Consider the following 14,858-nt stretch of genomic DNA (forward strand, 5'->3'; position numbering starts at 1 on the left):
AGAACATTACCTCGGAAAACAAAATGGTTATGTTTGAAGGAATAGTGGTTCCGACAATGTTATATGGTTGTGCGGAGGAGGGTAGATGTGTTGGAAGTGAGATGCTTGAGGACAATATTTGGTGAGGTGGTTTGATCAAGTAAGTAATGAAAGGGTAAGAGAGATTTGTGTTAATAAAAAGAGTGTGGTTGAGGGAGCAGAAGAGTGTGTATTGAAATAGTTTTCGTCACATGGAGAGAATGAGTGAGGAAAGATTGACCAAGATGGTATATGTGTCTCGAGGTGGAGGGAATGAGAAGTGGGAGACCAAATTGGAGGTGGAAGGATGAAGTGAAAAAGATTTTGAGCGATCAGGGCCTGAACATGCAGGAGGGTGAAAGGCATGCAAGAAATAAAGTGAATTGGAACGATGTGGTATACAGGGGTCGACGTGCTGTCAGTGGATTGAACCAGGGCATGTGAAGCGTCTGGGGTAAACCATGGAAAGTTGTGTGGGGCCTGGAAGTGGAAAGGGAGCTGTGGTTTTGGTGCATTATTACATGAAAGCTAGAGACTGAGTGTGAACGAATGGGGCCTTTGTTGTCTTTTCCTAGTGCTACCTCGCACACATGAGGGGGGAGGGGGTTGTTATTTCATGTGTGGCGAGGTGGCGATGGGAATAAATAAAGGCAGATAGTATGAATTATGTACATGTGTATATATGTATATGCCTGTGTGTGTATATGTATGTGTACATTGAGATATATAGGTATGTATATTTGCGTGCATGGACGTGAATGTATATACATGTGTATGTGGGTGGGTTGGGCCATTCTTTCGTTTGTTTCCTTGTGCTACCTCGCTAACGCGGGAGACAGCGACAAAGCAAAGTAAGGTTTGGATGGTATTGCAGTGGAATTTATTAAAAAAGGGGGTGACTGTATTATTGACTGGTTGGTAAGGGTATTTAATGTATGTATGACTCATGGTGAGGTGCCTGAGGATTGGCGGAATGCGTGTATAGTGCCATTGTACAAAGGCAAAGGGGATAAGAGTGAGTGCTCAAATAACAGAGGTATAAGTTTGTTGAGTATTCCTGGTAAATTATATGGGAGGGTATTGATTGAGAGGGTGAAGGCATGTACAGAGCATCAGATTGGGGAAGAGCATTGTGGTTTCAGAAGTGGTAGAGGATGTGTGGATCAGTTGTTTGCTTTGAAGAATGTATGTGAGAAATACTTAGAAAAGGAAATGGATTTGTATGTAGCATTTATGGATGTGGAGAAGGCATATGATAGAGTTGATAGAGATGCTCTGTGGAAGGTATTAAGAATATATGGTGTGGGAGGCAAGTTGTTAGAAGCAGTGAAAAGTTTTTATCGAGGATGTAAGGCATGTGTACGTGTAGGAAGAGAGGAAAGTGATTGGTTCTCAGTGAATGTAGGTTTGCGGCAGGGGTGTGTGATGTCTCCATGGTTGTTTAATTTGTTTATGGATGGGGTTGTTAGGGAGGTGAATGCAAGAGTTTTGGAAAGACGGGCAAGTATGAAGTCTGTTGGGGATGAGAGAGCTTGGGAAGTGAGTCAGTTGTTGATCGCTGATGATACAGCGCTGGTGGCTGATTCATGTGAGAAACTGCAGAAGCTGATGACTGAGTTTGGTAAAGTGTGTGAAAGAAGAAAGTTAAGAGTAAATGTGAATAAGAGCAAGGTTATTAGGTACAGTAGGGTTGATGGTCAAGTCAATTGGGAGGTAAGTTTGAATGGAGAAAAACTGGAGGAAGTAAAGTGTTTTAGATATCTGTGAGTGGATCTGGCAGTGGATGGAACCATGGAAGCGGAAGTGGATCATAGGGTGGGGGAGGGGGCGAAAATTCTGGGAGCCTTGAAGAATGTGTGGAAGTCGAGAACATTATCTCTGAAAGGTTCCAACAATGTTGTATGGTTGCGAGGCGTTGGCTATGGATACAGTTGTGTGCAAGATGATGGATGTGCTGGAAATGAGATGTTTGAGGACAATGTGTGGTGTGAGGTGGTTTGATCGAGTAAGTAACGTGAGGGTAAGAGAGATGTGTGGAAATAAAAAGAGCGTGGATGAGAGAGCAGAAGAGGGTGTTTTGAAATGGTATGGGCACATGGAGAGAATGAGTGAGGAAAGATTGACCAAGAGGATATATGTGTCGGAGGTGGAGGGAACGAGGAGAAGTGGGAGACCAAATTGGAGGTGGAAAGATGGAGTGAAAAAGATTTTGTGTGATCGGGGCCTGAACATGCAGGAGGGTGAAAGGAGGGCAAGGAATAGAGTGAATTGGATCAATGTGGTATACCGGGGTTGACGTGCTGTCAGTGGATTGAATCAGGGCATGTGAAGCGTCTGGGGTAAACCATGGAAAGCTGTGTAGGTATGTATATTTGCGTGTGTGGACGTGTATGTATATACATGTGTATGGGGGTGGGTTGGGCCATTTCTTTCGTCTGTTTCCTTGCGCTACCTCGCAAACACGGGAGACAGCGACAATGCAAAAAAAAAAATAAATGTAAGGCATGTGTACGTGTAGGAAGAGAGGAAAGTGATTGGTTCTCAGTGAATGTAGGTTTGCGGCAGGGGTGTGTGATGTCTCCATGGTTGTTTAATTTGTTTATGGATGGGGTTGTTAGGGAGGTAAATGCAAGAGTTTTGGAAAGAGGGGCAAGTATGAAGTCTGTTGGGGATGAGAGAGCTTGGGAAGTGAGTCAGTTGTTGTTCGCTGATGATACAGCGCTGGTGGCTGATTCATGTGAGAAACTGCAGAAGCTGGTGACTGAGTTTGGAAAAGTGTGTGGAAGAAGAAAGTTAAGAGTAAATGTGAATAAGAGCAAGGTTATTAGGTACAGTAGGGTTGAGGGTCAAGTCAATTGGGAGGTGAGTTTGAATGGAGAAAAACTGGAGGAAGTGAAGTGTTTTAGATATCTGGGAGTGGATCTGGCAGCGGATGGAACCATGGAAGCGGAGGTGGATCATAGGGTGGGGGAGGGGGCGAAAATCCTGGGGGCCTTGAAGAATGTGTGGAAGTCGAGAACATTATCTCGGAAAGCAAAAATGGGTATGTTTGAAGGAATAGTGGTTCCAACAATGTTGTATGGTTGTGAGGCGTGGGCTATGGATAGAGTTGTGCGCAGGAGGATGGATGTGCTGGAAATGAGATGTTTGAGGACAATGTGTGGTGTGAGGTGGTTTGATCGAGTGAGCAACGTAAGGGTAAGAGAGATGTGTGGAAATAAAAAGAGCGTGGTTGAGAGAGCAGAAGAGGGTGTTTTGAAGTGGTTTGGGCATATGGAGAGGATGAGTGAGGAAAGATTGACCAAGAGGATATATGTGTCGGAGGTGGAGGGAACAAGGAGAAGAGGGAGACCAAATTGGAGGTGGAAAGATGGAGTGAAAAAGATTTTGTGTGATCGGGGCCTGAACATGCAGGAGTGTGAAAGGAGGGCAAGGAATAGAGTGAATTGGAGCGATGTGGTATACCGGGGTTGACGTGCTGTCAGTGGATTGAATCAAGGCATGTGAAGCGTCTGGGGTAAACCATGGAAAGCTGTGTAGGTATGTATATTTGCGTGTGTGGGCGTATGTATATACATGTGTATGGGGGGGGGTTGGGCCATTTCTTTCGTCTCTTTCCTTGCGCTACCTCGCAAACGCGGGAGACAGCGACAAAGTATAATAAAATATAAATAAAAATATATATATATATATTTTTTTTTTTTTTTTTTTTATACTTTGTCGCTGTCTCCCGCGTTTGCGAGGTAGCGCGAGGAAACAGACGAAAGAAATGGCCCAACCCCCATACACACGTACATACACACGTCCACACACGCAAATATACATACCTACACAGCTTTCCATGGTTTACCCCAGACGCTTCACATGCCTTGATTCAATCCACTGACAGCACGTCAACCCCTGTATACCACATCGCTCCAATTCACTCTATTCCTTGCCCTCCTTTCACCCTCCTGCATGTTCAGGCCCCGATCACACAAAATCTTTTTCACTCCATCTTTCCACCTCCAATTTGGTCTCCCTCTTCTCCTCGTTCCCTCCACCTCCGACACATATATCCTCTTGGTCAATCTTTCCTCACTCATTCTCTCCATGTGCCCAAACCATTTCAAAACACCCTCTTCTGCTCTCTCAACCACGCTCTTTTTATTTCCACACATCTCTCTTACCCTTACGTTACTTACTCGATCAAACCACCTCACACCACACATTGTCCTCAAACATCTCATTTCCAGCACATCCATCCTCCTGCGCACAACTCTATCCATAGCCCACGCCTCGCAACCATACAACATTGTTGGAACCACTATTCCTTCAAACATACCCATTTTTGCTTTCCGAGATAATGTTCTCGACTTCCACACATTTTTCAAGGCTCCCAAAATTTTCGCCCCCTCCCCCACCCTATGATCCACTTCCGCTTCCATGGTTCCATCCGCTGACAGATCCACTCCCAGATATCTAAAACACTTCACTTCCTCCAGTTTTTCTCCATTCAAACTCACCTCCCAATTGACTTGACCCTCAACCCTACTGTACCTAATAACCTTGCTCTTATTCACATTTACTCTTAACTTTCTTCTTCCACACACTTTACCAAACTCAGTCACCAGCTTCTGCAGTTTCTCACATGAATCAGCCACCAGCGCTGTATCATCAGCGAACAACAACTGACTCACTTCCCAAGCTCTCTCATCCCCAACAGACTTCATACTTGCCCCTCTTTCCAGGACTCTTGCATTTACCTCCCTAACAACCCCATCCATAAACAAATTAAACAACCATGGAGACATCACACACCCCTGCCGCAAACCTACATTCACTGAGAACCAATCATATATATATATATATATATATATATATATATATATATATATATATATATATATATATGTGTGTGTGTGTGTGTGTCTGTGTGTGTGTGTGAGTGGATGTGTTTCTCTTTGTTTGTTTCACTGCACTACCTCCGTAACGTAGGAAACGGCGATCAAGTATGAAACAAAGGGAAGAAAAGGTTAAAGGAAAAGTGTAAAGGGTACAGGATCTGTGCAAACTTGAAGGTTATAGATAAAGTCAATAACGTATAGATTGAAGATTGAAAATTATTGGATGTAGCCACAAAGTGGTTGACACCCGGAAGTCTTAAATGATTTTTTGGTTTGGATGAAGCTCAAGCTAGATAGAAAGGAAAAGGAGAAATGTTCTTTGAGAGATTATAGGCTCTGGAATTTCCAGATGCAATTTCAGTGATAAAGGAGAAGAATTGGGTATAAGAAAGACATGATGTAATCTCCAATTGCACTTATATCTATCTGCTCTGGAGTGATTTGAAATAGTCAGTGGTATTAGGCAGGGAATGAAACTTGATATCAAGGTAGAAATCAGTGGGATATTCATGGAACTTGTTAAACCAATGGAAGAGGGAAAAAAACAGAATTTATAGTTTAACCTTTAAAAATGGGAGATGCCAAATATGGCAAGAGGATAGAACACTCCTGCCAGCACTGCAGATATGCCAGAGATGTTAGGTGATTTAAATGCCAGACTGAAAGTAGTGTACATGTCCTTTTTGGATTATCATGAATGGTAAAGAGCAGTCATTTAGGAATTGTATTTGGGAGAACACACCTGATGGTGTTAATGTTCTAAAAACAAAATTTATTAAAGAGATAAGGTTTTGTCTCTGCCCAAATGGGTATATGATAGGAGGGAGAGAGAGAGATAGGTTACTGATGGGGAGGATTGTTCCTCTTAGTAAGTGATGGCTATAAGCAATAAATTTCTGGAAATATTGGTAGAAGGCCTATGCAGGCTATACATAATAGGAAGAGAAACTGTTAGAGAGAAATGCATTAGTTGCATTGAAAAATTATTTAACTCTCCAAACAGTTTCAAGAATCCAAAGAAAATTTATAGTGGTAGTGAATGAACAGTATGGATGGTACAGGAAGCAGCAAAACACTCACTGCTCTTGAGATGGTGAAGTACTCATGATGGATGATATCACTTATAAAGAATTAGTCTGTAGATTCTCACATTGTCATGGAGTCTTGGAGACACGAGTACATAAGAATGTTTACGAGAAAATTTCCGATACCAATTAGTCATTGAACATGTTAGGATGATCTTCGCATTGATATTGATATTGAGAAAATTAAGTATGATGTAATAATTGAAAAAAGTGATCATGTAATGCTCAATTATGACTGTGTGGTAAAGTTGGAAATTAAAAGAGCAGAGGTGAGACAAGATCTTAAGAGGAGACATAACCATCAGAAATAGACAGACCTCTACAATTTCTGTGGTAACATATTGGGAAATAGACTTCATATGCCAGGAACCATGGCATTGTCATGACTGTAATGTAATGTTTACTGTGAAGTATAAACGTGGGTACCTGTAAACTCAAATATTGAGGGAATGTTAGGAAAGGGAAAGAATGGCTTTAATAAAGATGTCAAAAAGCAAGCCAGTATTTGCAATGTATGAGAAAGCAAGTAATGACTTTAGCAGGATTAGGAATGAGGAGCAAAGAAAGTTGGAGAACGATTGAGGACAATGGCAGTGAAAATCATTAAAATTTCCAGAAATTCATTAGGAGTAAATTGAAAGAGCTGTTAATCAGGCTAAAGAATTCACAAGATAGAATTACACTGGATGATTTAAGGATTCAGAAGTGTTGTAGATGAAGACGCACTAGCCAGTGGGATGGGGAAGAGGTTTTAGAAAACACTTGACATATCTAGAAAAGACATTATGAAAATACAAGATGGTTGGGATAAGATGCTTATGGATCAGAAGAAATTTACCATGTATGCTGATGTGTGCAGATGCACTAGACGTGTATTTACTATTCAAGATGTCACTGGAGAAAGGAAGAGTACGAAGGGAGTGATAAAGGGCAAACATGATACTCGTACATTAGAAAGGAAATCTGGTAGAGTTTAAGGTACTGGAAAAGAATTATCAGAATGGATAGGATGGCTTTCTGTTGAAGAAAAATTACCTAAACAGTTCTATGGAAAGGAGGTCACATGTAATGAAACTCTTAGATAGCTACTAGAGAGTGATCTTTTTGAGTAAAAGGAAGGCTGGGTGGAATGTTTGTGTCTAGACTGCCAGGAAGTATTTGACACAGTGCCTCATGGGAGGGCCATTAAGAAGCTGGATCACCAGGCAGAAACAATGGAAGCCTCTGATGGATAGAAGTTTATTTTGAGGAAGAGAACAAAGGATACATGTCATAGGAGCCTTCTCCAAATGTTTGGCAGTCATGTGCTGCAGGGTACTGCTATTATTCTTGTTATATATGAATTACTTGCTGGAGAGTATGGACTCCAACATGAATGTTTGCAGATGATCCAAAGGTCATGAGGGAAGTGAAAAGCGAGTAGAATTGCATCAGCATAGAAGGGGACCTTAACAGACTCCATAAGTTATGTTAGGTTATGTTACTTTGTAGATGAAATTCAACCAAAGCAAATCAAAGATTTGAGAATTGAATAAAGTAAAAGAAGGGCTTTGGCATGATTATTATGTAGCATGAAATAATTGTCAGGATTTTGTGTAAGGACTCAGAAATCAATGTGGTTCATATCCTGTATACAGAGTCCAACATTAGGTGTTAAGAAGATAAGCTGCTTACTGGCTAGAATTAGAATAACTTTCATGTGTATGGAGAAGGAAATGAATATGAATCTCTTCATATCTTCCATAAAGCCAGAGCTAGAATATGCCTCTAAAGTTTGGTCCTTGCTTCTAAAGAAGCACAAGGAGCTAATTAACAAGTTCCAAAGGAGGGCAACGAAAATGGTACCAGAATTCATAGCTGAGCTTTAGGGGAAGGTGAGATGCTTTAACTTTGCCCACCATGGAAGAGAGGAAAGTGAGGGATGAGATGATCACAAGCTTCATGTTTTTAAACTGGATTTATGAAATTGTTTGTGAGCACTAATTCAAAAGATACAGGTTTAGGACTACCACAGGACATAATGTGAATGTAAACAAGAAACTTGCTAAAAAAAGATGTGGAGGATGATTGGGAGACATGGTTAATGTAGATAGCATACATAACTTTAAGGTGTATGATAGAAGAGAATGTTCAAGAGATGGAGCCTCAGGAATGTGAAACTCCTTTTCCTACAGAACATTTAGTAAATTGTGCATTCCTAAATTGACTATTGTGTGGACAGCTGGAGACAGACATCCTCATGGTTCTTGTTCAGATTTTCTAGGGTTCTGTTTATTAATTATTTACACATGTAATGATGCTGTAATAAAGCATAACTTTCTCAGAGGTCTTAGATTGGTTAATTTTCATTAGTATTGATGATATGCATTCCATTTAGATGCCACTATGAATCCACCACTATGAATCCAGTCAATCTTAGTCTTGCAAAGTCTAGTATTGATGATATGCATTCCATTTAGATGCCACTATGAATCCAGTAAATCTTAGTCTTGCAAAGTCTTGCAAGCATATTTGTCAAGTTTGGATATCTTTAAAGATAAAGGGATTTTTCTATGTTTACATATCTCTTGAGCCTTATGATACATGGAGCCATCCAATGGCATGTGATTTTGTAATAATTTTGAGAATTACATTTTACTAGACAACCATGGCTTGTATGCTTAGTATGCCCCATTCTGCTTTATGATTGTCAATGGGTTACATACTGGAATGATTCAGCTGATGTTAAACTATTAGCACTGAGAAAAGTTCTAGTTAAATGACGCTATGTCCCCAGCACTATTGAGATCAGATGGGGAGGAGGCTTTAGAAAACATTTGGATGTCTGGAAAAGACAACAGAATTCTAAAGGGTCAGGTAAATTCACAAACAATGCTCATGGTCCTGTTAAGATTTCACTCTGTATGCTAGAAATGTGTGCAAATACATGTAACAGAGTTCTTGAAGTACTGTTCAAGATGTTTCTGGAGAAGGTTAAGTACTAAGGAAGTGGAAAAGGTTGAACATCATATCCATATATAAGAAAGGAGACTAGGAAGAGATGAGCTACAGGATAGTATCCCTGATGAGTGTGATCTCTAAGGCAATGGAAAAGTCGATCAGAAAGCAAATGAATGGATTTTTTCAGAGAAGATATTACCTAATACAGATGCAACATGATTTTAGGAAAAGGAAATCATGTGTAACAAACCTCTTAGATTTCCAAGAGAAGTAACTCGGGCCCAAGCAAATGGGAAGGCTGGATAGATTGTATCGTGATTGCCAGAAAGCATTTGACACTAGCATTTGGGAGACTGATTTAGAAACAGTATAACCAAGAGAAATACGAGTAAGACTCCTGTAGTGGAAGAAGGGACAAAAGACATGTCAGCAAAGCCTTTTGTGAGTCAGTGGAGATTACTAGTGTATTGCCTCAGGGTTCTTGTCGAGGGACCACTTTTGTTCTTTATCTATGTGAATGACTTACTAGAAGATGTGGACTCCTACACGAATATGTTTGCAGGTCATGTAAAGGTCACGAGGGAAGTGAAAAGTTAGGAGAACTGCATCAACTTGAAAGAGAATCTGGACAGATTTCAAAGTTTCTCTGATGTGGTTGATGAAATTCAAGCTTAATGGGTATTAAGTGATGAAGATCATACATAGTGTAAGAATGTCTCAATATCATTATTATCTAGCTGGAAATAAGCTTCTGGATTCTGTATGTAAGAGGGATTTGGGAGTTTGACATCATCACAAACCTGTTTCTAGAATAGGAGAATATTAGAGACAAACTGTGCTGGCAAGTATTGGAATAGCTTTTAAGTGTATGGAAAGGAATTATTTAGCAAGCTCTTCATATCCCATATAAGCAGAGACTAGAATTTGCTTCTCAAGTTTAGTCACCATACCTTTGAAGTACAAAGGGCTGATAGAGAAGGATCAGAGGAGGGCAATTAAGATGGTACCAGAGTTAACAAAGCTTATCTGTAGAGAAAGGCTGAATTCAGGCTTTAAATTTGCTTACCATGGAAGAGAGAAGATTGAGAGATAAGATCACAACCTCTTAAGTATTTAAAACAGATCAGTGACGTACATGGTAAACAGTTCTTTGAGAGATGTAGATAGAGACAGCATCACAAAATCAAGCAAGGAATACTTGTATGAGAATAGGGGATGAATGGAATAAAGTGACTTGAGGAGGAGTTTAAGAACTTGTATGATAGTTGAGAATGTTAAAGAGATGGGTTCCCACAAATGTAGATCTCACTCTACATCCAATACAAAAAGTAATAAATCTGTAATCTTGTGGTTTTGGTGTTTAGAGAACTGGGATAATGTGCTGTCAAATAACAAGTGATAAGTTGAGTGCATATAGTGTACCAAGTTGAATGCATGTAGTGTACCAAATTTGAGAATATGTACAGCAACAAATCTGAATTTTCCTCCACAAACTTTTCTTGATATTACTGGAATTTTGATAGACCTTTTTTTAATTGTTCAATATACCTCCATTCTGGGGACCCATGTAATTTTTTTTGGCTTCATTATTTTACAGTTAGAGGAAGTAATTAAATAAATTGAGTAAGAATCAGGGATTAGATAAAGTTGATAGCCAGTTTGAGCTTATGTAGTCCAATGGAATGATGTTGAAAAGGAGCTAAAAGGTTCTGGTGAAAATTATGTGTTTGTTGTAGGAAGATCATTTGTATCAAAGAATGTTAGTTGTTGCAAGATCATTTGTATCAAAGAAGGATAATTTAGAATATTAAAGAATAACTAATGGGAATGAGGTGAGATTAGTGGATGCTTGTAATGATTTTCCTAAATAGCCCCAGGACATCTGTTATGGGGTTATCAGCTGTGAGGCTGTGCTACAATTTGCATTAGGGAAATGATGGTCAGAGTAGATCAGTAACTTGAAGTTTATGTGGAAAACAGAAGGAAAAGAGAAATGTTAGAAAAATTTTTGCAAACATAGGATAGTGTATAATAGACTTCAAGGTGTTGGGATGTGGAATGGTGAGTATATGGAGTGACTGGGGTGAATTTGATGGAAGGCATTGAAGCATTTTAAAGAATAAAGCATGAAGTTGAATTGTGGATGAATTTCACCTGGTGTTGGGTGACATGAGTAATGAACCTTGGATGGGTTGTTTTTGGTGGATGGAGTTTAAAAGACAGAGTTTAACGAATGAGAATAGGTTTAAGATTGCTAGATTGTAGGTATGGAGGATAGGAATGCTGTTCTATTGGAGCTTTCATGGATAAGATGGAGAAATCATTGCTTAGATTATAGTGTTGAAAGTTATTACCATCATGAGGAAGGTATAAATTGAAAGATTGTTGTGTTACCAGGTTTTGCAAGAGTTTGATAATGTATAATTAATAGTAAGTGATGGGGATGAAACTTTGTGTGCAAAAATATTGAGACTGTATTGTGTCCAAAGTGTTGATTTAAGGGAAGGGTATGTATGGAGTAAGAAAGTGAAAATTTTTAGTATGCACATTTGGAAGTAGATAAGTATAGAATGTTTAGTCTAGTGAAAAAAAGAGAGGGTATGGGAAAGGTTACCATAGCTTATGATAGTGAAGATGCAGGAGTAAATTGAAGTGAAGTCGGAGTATTTGGGTGATTATTATTGTGGAGAAATGTTAAGAGTTGGTTAAGTACAAAAGTTAGGGATGTGTGGAGATTGCATGGGCCACCTTCCTGAATAGTAAGAAAGGATGTATTAGATATACACCTGGTCCTCTTAAGTACCAGGCAGAGATTTACTATATCAATGTTATGATGGGGAAAAAAAAAAAAAACTTTATTTCTTCCCCTCCTGCACAAGTACCCCTCAGCCAGCTGTGATAGTCATCTGACTCTGGCTTCAAACACCACCATCCACCACTCCTTGGCAGATATTGTGGATGCCTCTCCCCAAGTAAGTTCTTAACTTTAATGGTTCACTAGACTTATAATTATTTGTGTTATTTTTCATGAGAAATAGCTTGATGTGATATTTTAACATTAATGGGAACTGCAAAAGAATTCCTTAACTTTGGTGAAAATAGTGTGGTCCATTATGATGGGGTTTCTCAAATGTAGTCAGTATTCGCCAAACATCCAAAATTGTCAGTGGCACAGTAACATAAATGAGAATAGAAAAAACTGGGAAAATTGCTTAGTACATATATTTTTTTAAGTGCAATTTGTTGATTAAACTACAAAAGTTCAAGAATATAAGATCTTAATTTACAATGTGAATTTTGCTGTAAAGTGTGTTGTGTGTGTGTTTTTGTGCATGTCTATGTATGTATATATATGTATACATTAAAATGTATAGGTATGTATATGTGCGTGTGTGGATGTGTATGTATATACATGCGTATGTTGGTGGGTTGGGCCATCTTTCGTCTATTTCCTTGCGCTACCTCACGAACACGGGAGACAGCGACAAAGCATGATAATGAAAAAAATATATAAAATTGTTTGTGCGTGTACTTATGTCGGTGTTATTGGACTCTGCCAGCGTCAGGTTACACAAGTGAAAAGTCACCTTTGACAAGGCTGTGTCATTGGTAGTACAGTCTTGTTGAAAAACTTCTCACTATAGGAAGTAGCACAGCCATGGGTGGCAGCAGCCTCTGGAAAGATGTACTTGGGTAATTTTGAGTAGGGTTGAGGGACAAGTTAATTGGGATGTAAGTTTGAATGGAGAAAAATTGGAGGAAGTGAAGTGTTTTAGATATCAGGGAGTGGACTACGCAGTGAATGGAACCATGGAATCACAGGGTGGGGGAGGGAGGGCAAAGGTTCTGGGAGCGATGAAGAATGTTTGGAAGGAGAAAACGTTATCTCAGAGAGCAAAAATGGGTATGTTTGAAGGCATAGTAGTTCCAACAATGTTATATGGTTGCAAGGCATGGGCTATAGATAGGGTTGTATGGAGGAAGTTGGATGTGTTGGAAATGAAATGTTTCAGGACAGTATGTGGTGTGAGGTGGTTTGATTAAGTAATGAAAGGATAAAAGAGAGGTGTGGAAATAAAAAGAGTGTGGTTGAGAGAGCAGAAGAGTGTTTGTTGAAATGGTTTGGACATACAGAGAGAATGAGTGAGGAAAGATTGACCAAGAGGATATATGTGTAAGAGGTGGAGGGAAGAAGAAGAAGCGGGGGGTTGCTATTTTGTGTGAGGCGGGGTGGCAATGGAAATGGATGAAGGCAGCAAGTATGGATATGTACATGTGTATACATTTGTATGTCTTGTGTAGGTCTATGTATGTATATGTTGAAATGTATATGTATATATATGTGTGTGTGTGTAGGCGTTTATGTATATACATGTGTATGTGGGTGGGCTGGGCCATTCCTTGTCTGTTTCTTTGCGCTACCTCGCTAATGCAGGAGACGGTGGTTAAGTATGATAATATATTATTTATTTTTTAGGGAGAATGAAAAGGTTTTTGGAAGGAGGTAAATAAAGTGTGTAAGACAAGGGAGCAAATGGGAACTTCAGTGAAGGGGGCTAATGGGGAGGTGATAACAAGTAGTGGTGATGTGAGGAGATGGAGTGAGTATTTTGAAGGTTTGTTGAATGTGTTTGGTGATAGAGTTGCAGATATAGGGTGTTTTGATCGAGGTGGTGTGCAAAGTGAGAGGGTTAGGGAAAATGATTTGGTAAACAGAGAAGAGGTAGTAAAAGCTTTGCGAAAGATGAAAGTCGGCAAGGCAACAGGTTTGGATGGTATTGCAGTGGAATTTATTAAAAAAGGGGGTGACTGTATTGTTGACTGGTTGGTAAGGTTATTTAATGTATGTATGACTCATGGTGAGGTGCCTGAGGATTGTCGGAATGCTTGCATAGTGCCATTGTACAAAGGCAAAGGGGATAAGAGTGAGTGCTCAAATTACAGAGGTATAAGTTTGTTGAGTATTCCTGGTAAATTATATGGGAGGGTATTGATTGAGAGGGTGAAGGCATGTACAGAGCATCAGATTGGGGAAGAGCAGTGTGGTTTGAGAAGTGGTAGACGATGTGTGGATCAGGTGTTTGCTTTGAAGAATGTATGTGAGAAATACTTAGAAAAGCAAATGGATTTGTATGTAGCCTTTATGGATGTGGAGAAGGCATATGATAGAGTTGATAGAGATGCTCTATGGAAGGTACTAAGAATGTATGGTGTGGGAGGTAAGTTGTTAGAAGCAGTGAAAAGTTTTTATCGAGGATGTAAGGCATGTGTACGTGTAGGAAGAGAGGAAAGTGATTGGTTCTCAGTGAATGTAGGTTTGCGGCAGGGGTGTGTGATGTCTCCATGGTTGTTTAATTTGTTTATGGATGGTGTTGTTAGGGAGGTGAATGCAAGAGTTTTGGAAAGAGGGGCAAGTATGCAGTCTGTTGGGGATGAGAGAGCTTGGGAAGTGAGTCAGTTGTTGTTCACTGATGATACAGCACTGGTGGCTGATTCATGTGAGAAACTACAGAAGCTGGTGACTGAGTTTGGTAAAGTGTGTGAAAGAAGAAAGTTAAGAGTAAATGTGAATAAGAGCAAGGTTATTAGGTACAGTAGGGTTGAGGGTCAAGTCAATTGGGAGGTAAGTTTGAATGGAGAAAAACTGGAGGAAGTAAAGTGTTTTAAATATCTGTGAGTGGATCTGGCAGCGGATGGAACCATGGAAGCGGAAGTGGATCATAGGGTGGGTTAGGGGGCGAAAATTCTGGGAGCCTTGAAGAATGTGTGGAAGTCGAGAACATTATCTCGGAAAGCAAAAGTTGGTATGTTTGAAGGAATAGTGGTTCCAACAATGTTGTATGGTTGCGAGGCGTGGGCTATGGATAGAGTTGTGCGCAGGAGGATGGATTGGCTGGAAATGAGATGTTTGAGGACAATGTGTGGTGTG

At 39.9% G+C, this 14,858-nt stretch overlaps 1 protein-coding gene across 6 annotated transcripts in view; it reads left to right on the top strand.

Annotated features, from left to right (window-relative positions):
• The window catches only part of LOC139757844 (uncharacterized), a 255,572-nt gene that overhangs the window by 169,958 nt on the left and 70,756 nt on the right, over positions 1-14,858 (top strand). For 3 of the 6 annotated variants that reach the window (XM_071678740.1, XM_071678743.1, XM_071678742.1), the window contains exon 11: positions 11,809-11,901. The exons of the other annotated variants lie outside the window; for them this stretch is intronic. In XM_071678740.1, the coding sequence (XP_071534841.1) occupies positions 11,809-11,901 (93 nt within the window). The remainder of the gene's footprint in view (positions 1-11,808; positions 11,902-14,858) is intronic. 6 annotated transcript variants of the gene reach the window in all.

Source organism: Panulirus ornatus, chromosome 28 (assembly GCF_036320965.1).
Source record: "Panulirus ornatus isolate Po-2019 chromosome 28, ASM3632096v1, whole genome shotgun sequence".
Taxonomy (NCBI): domain Eukaryota; kingdom Metazoa; phylum Arthropoda; class Malacostraca; order Decapoda; family Palinuridae; genus Panulirus; species Panulirus ornatus.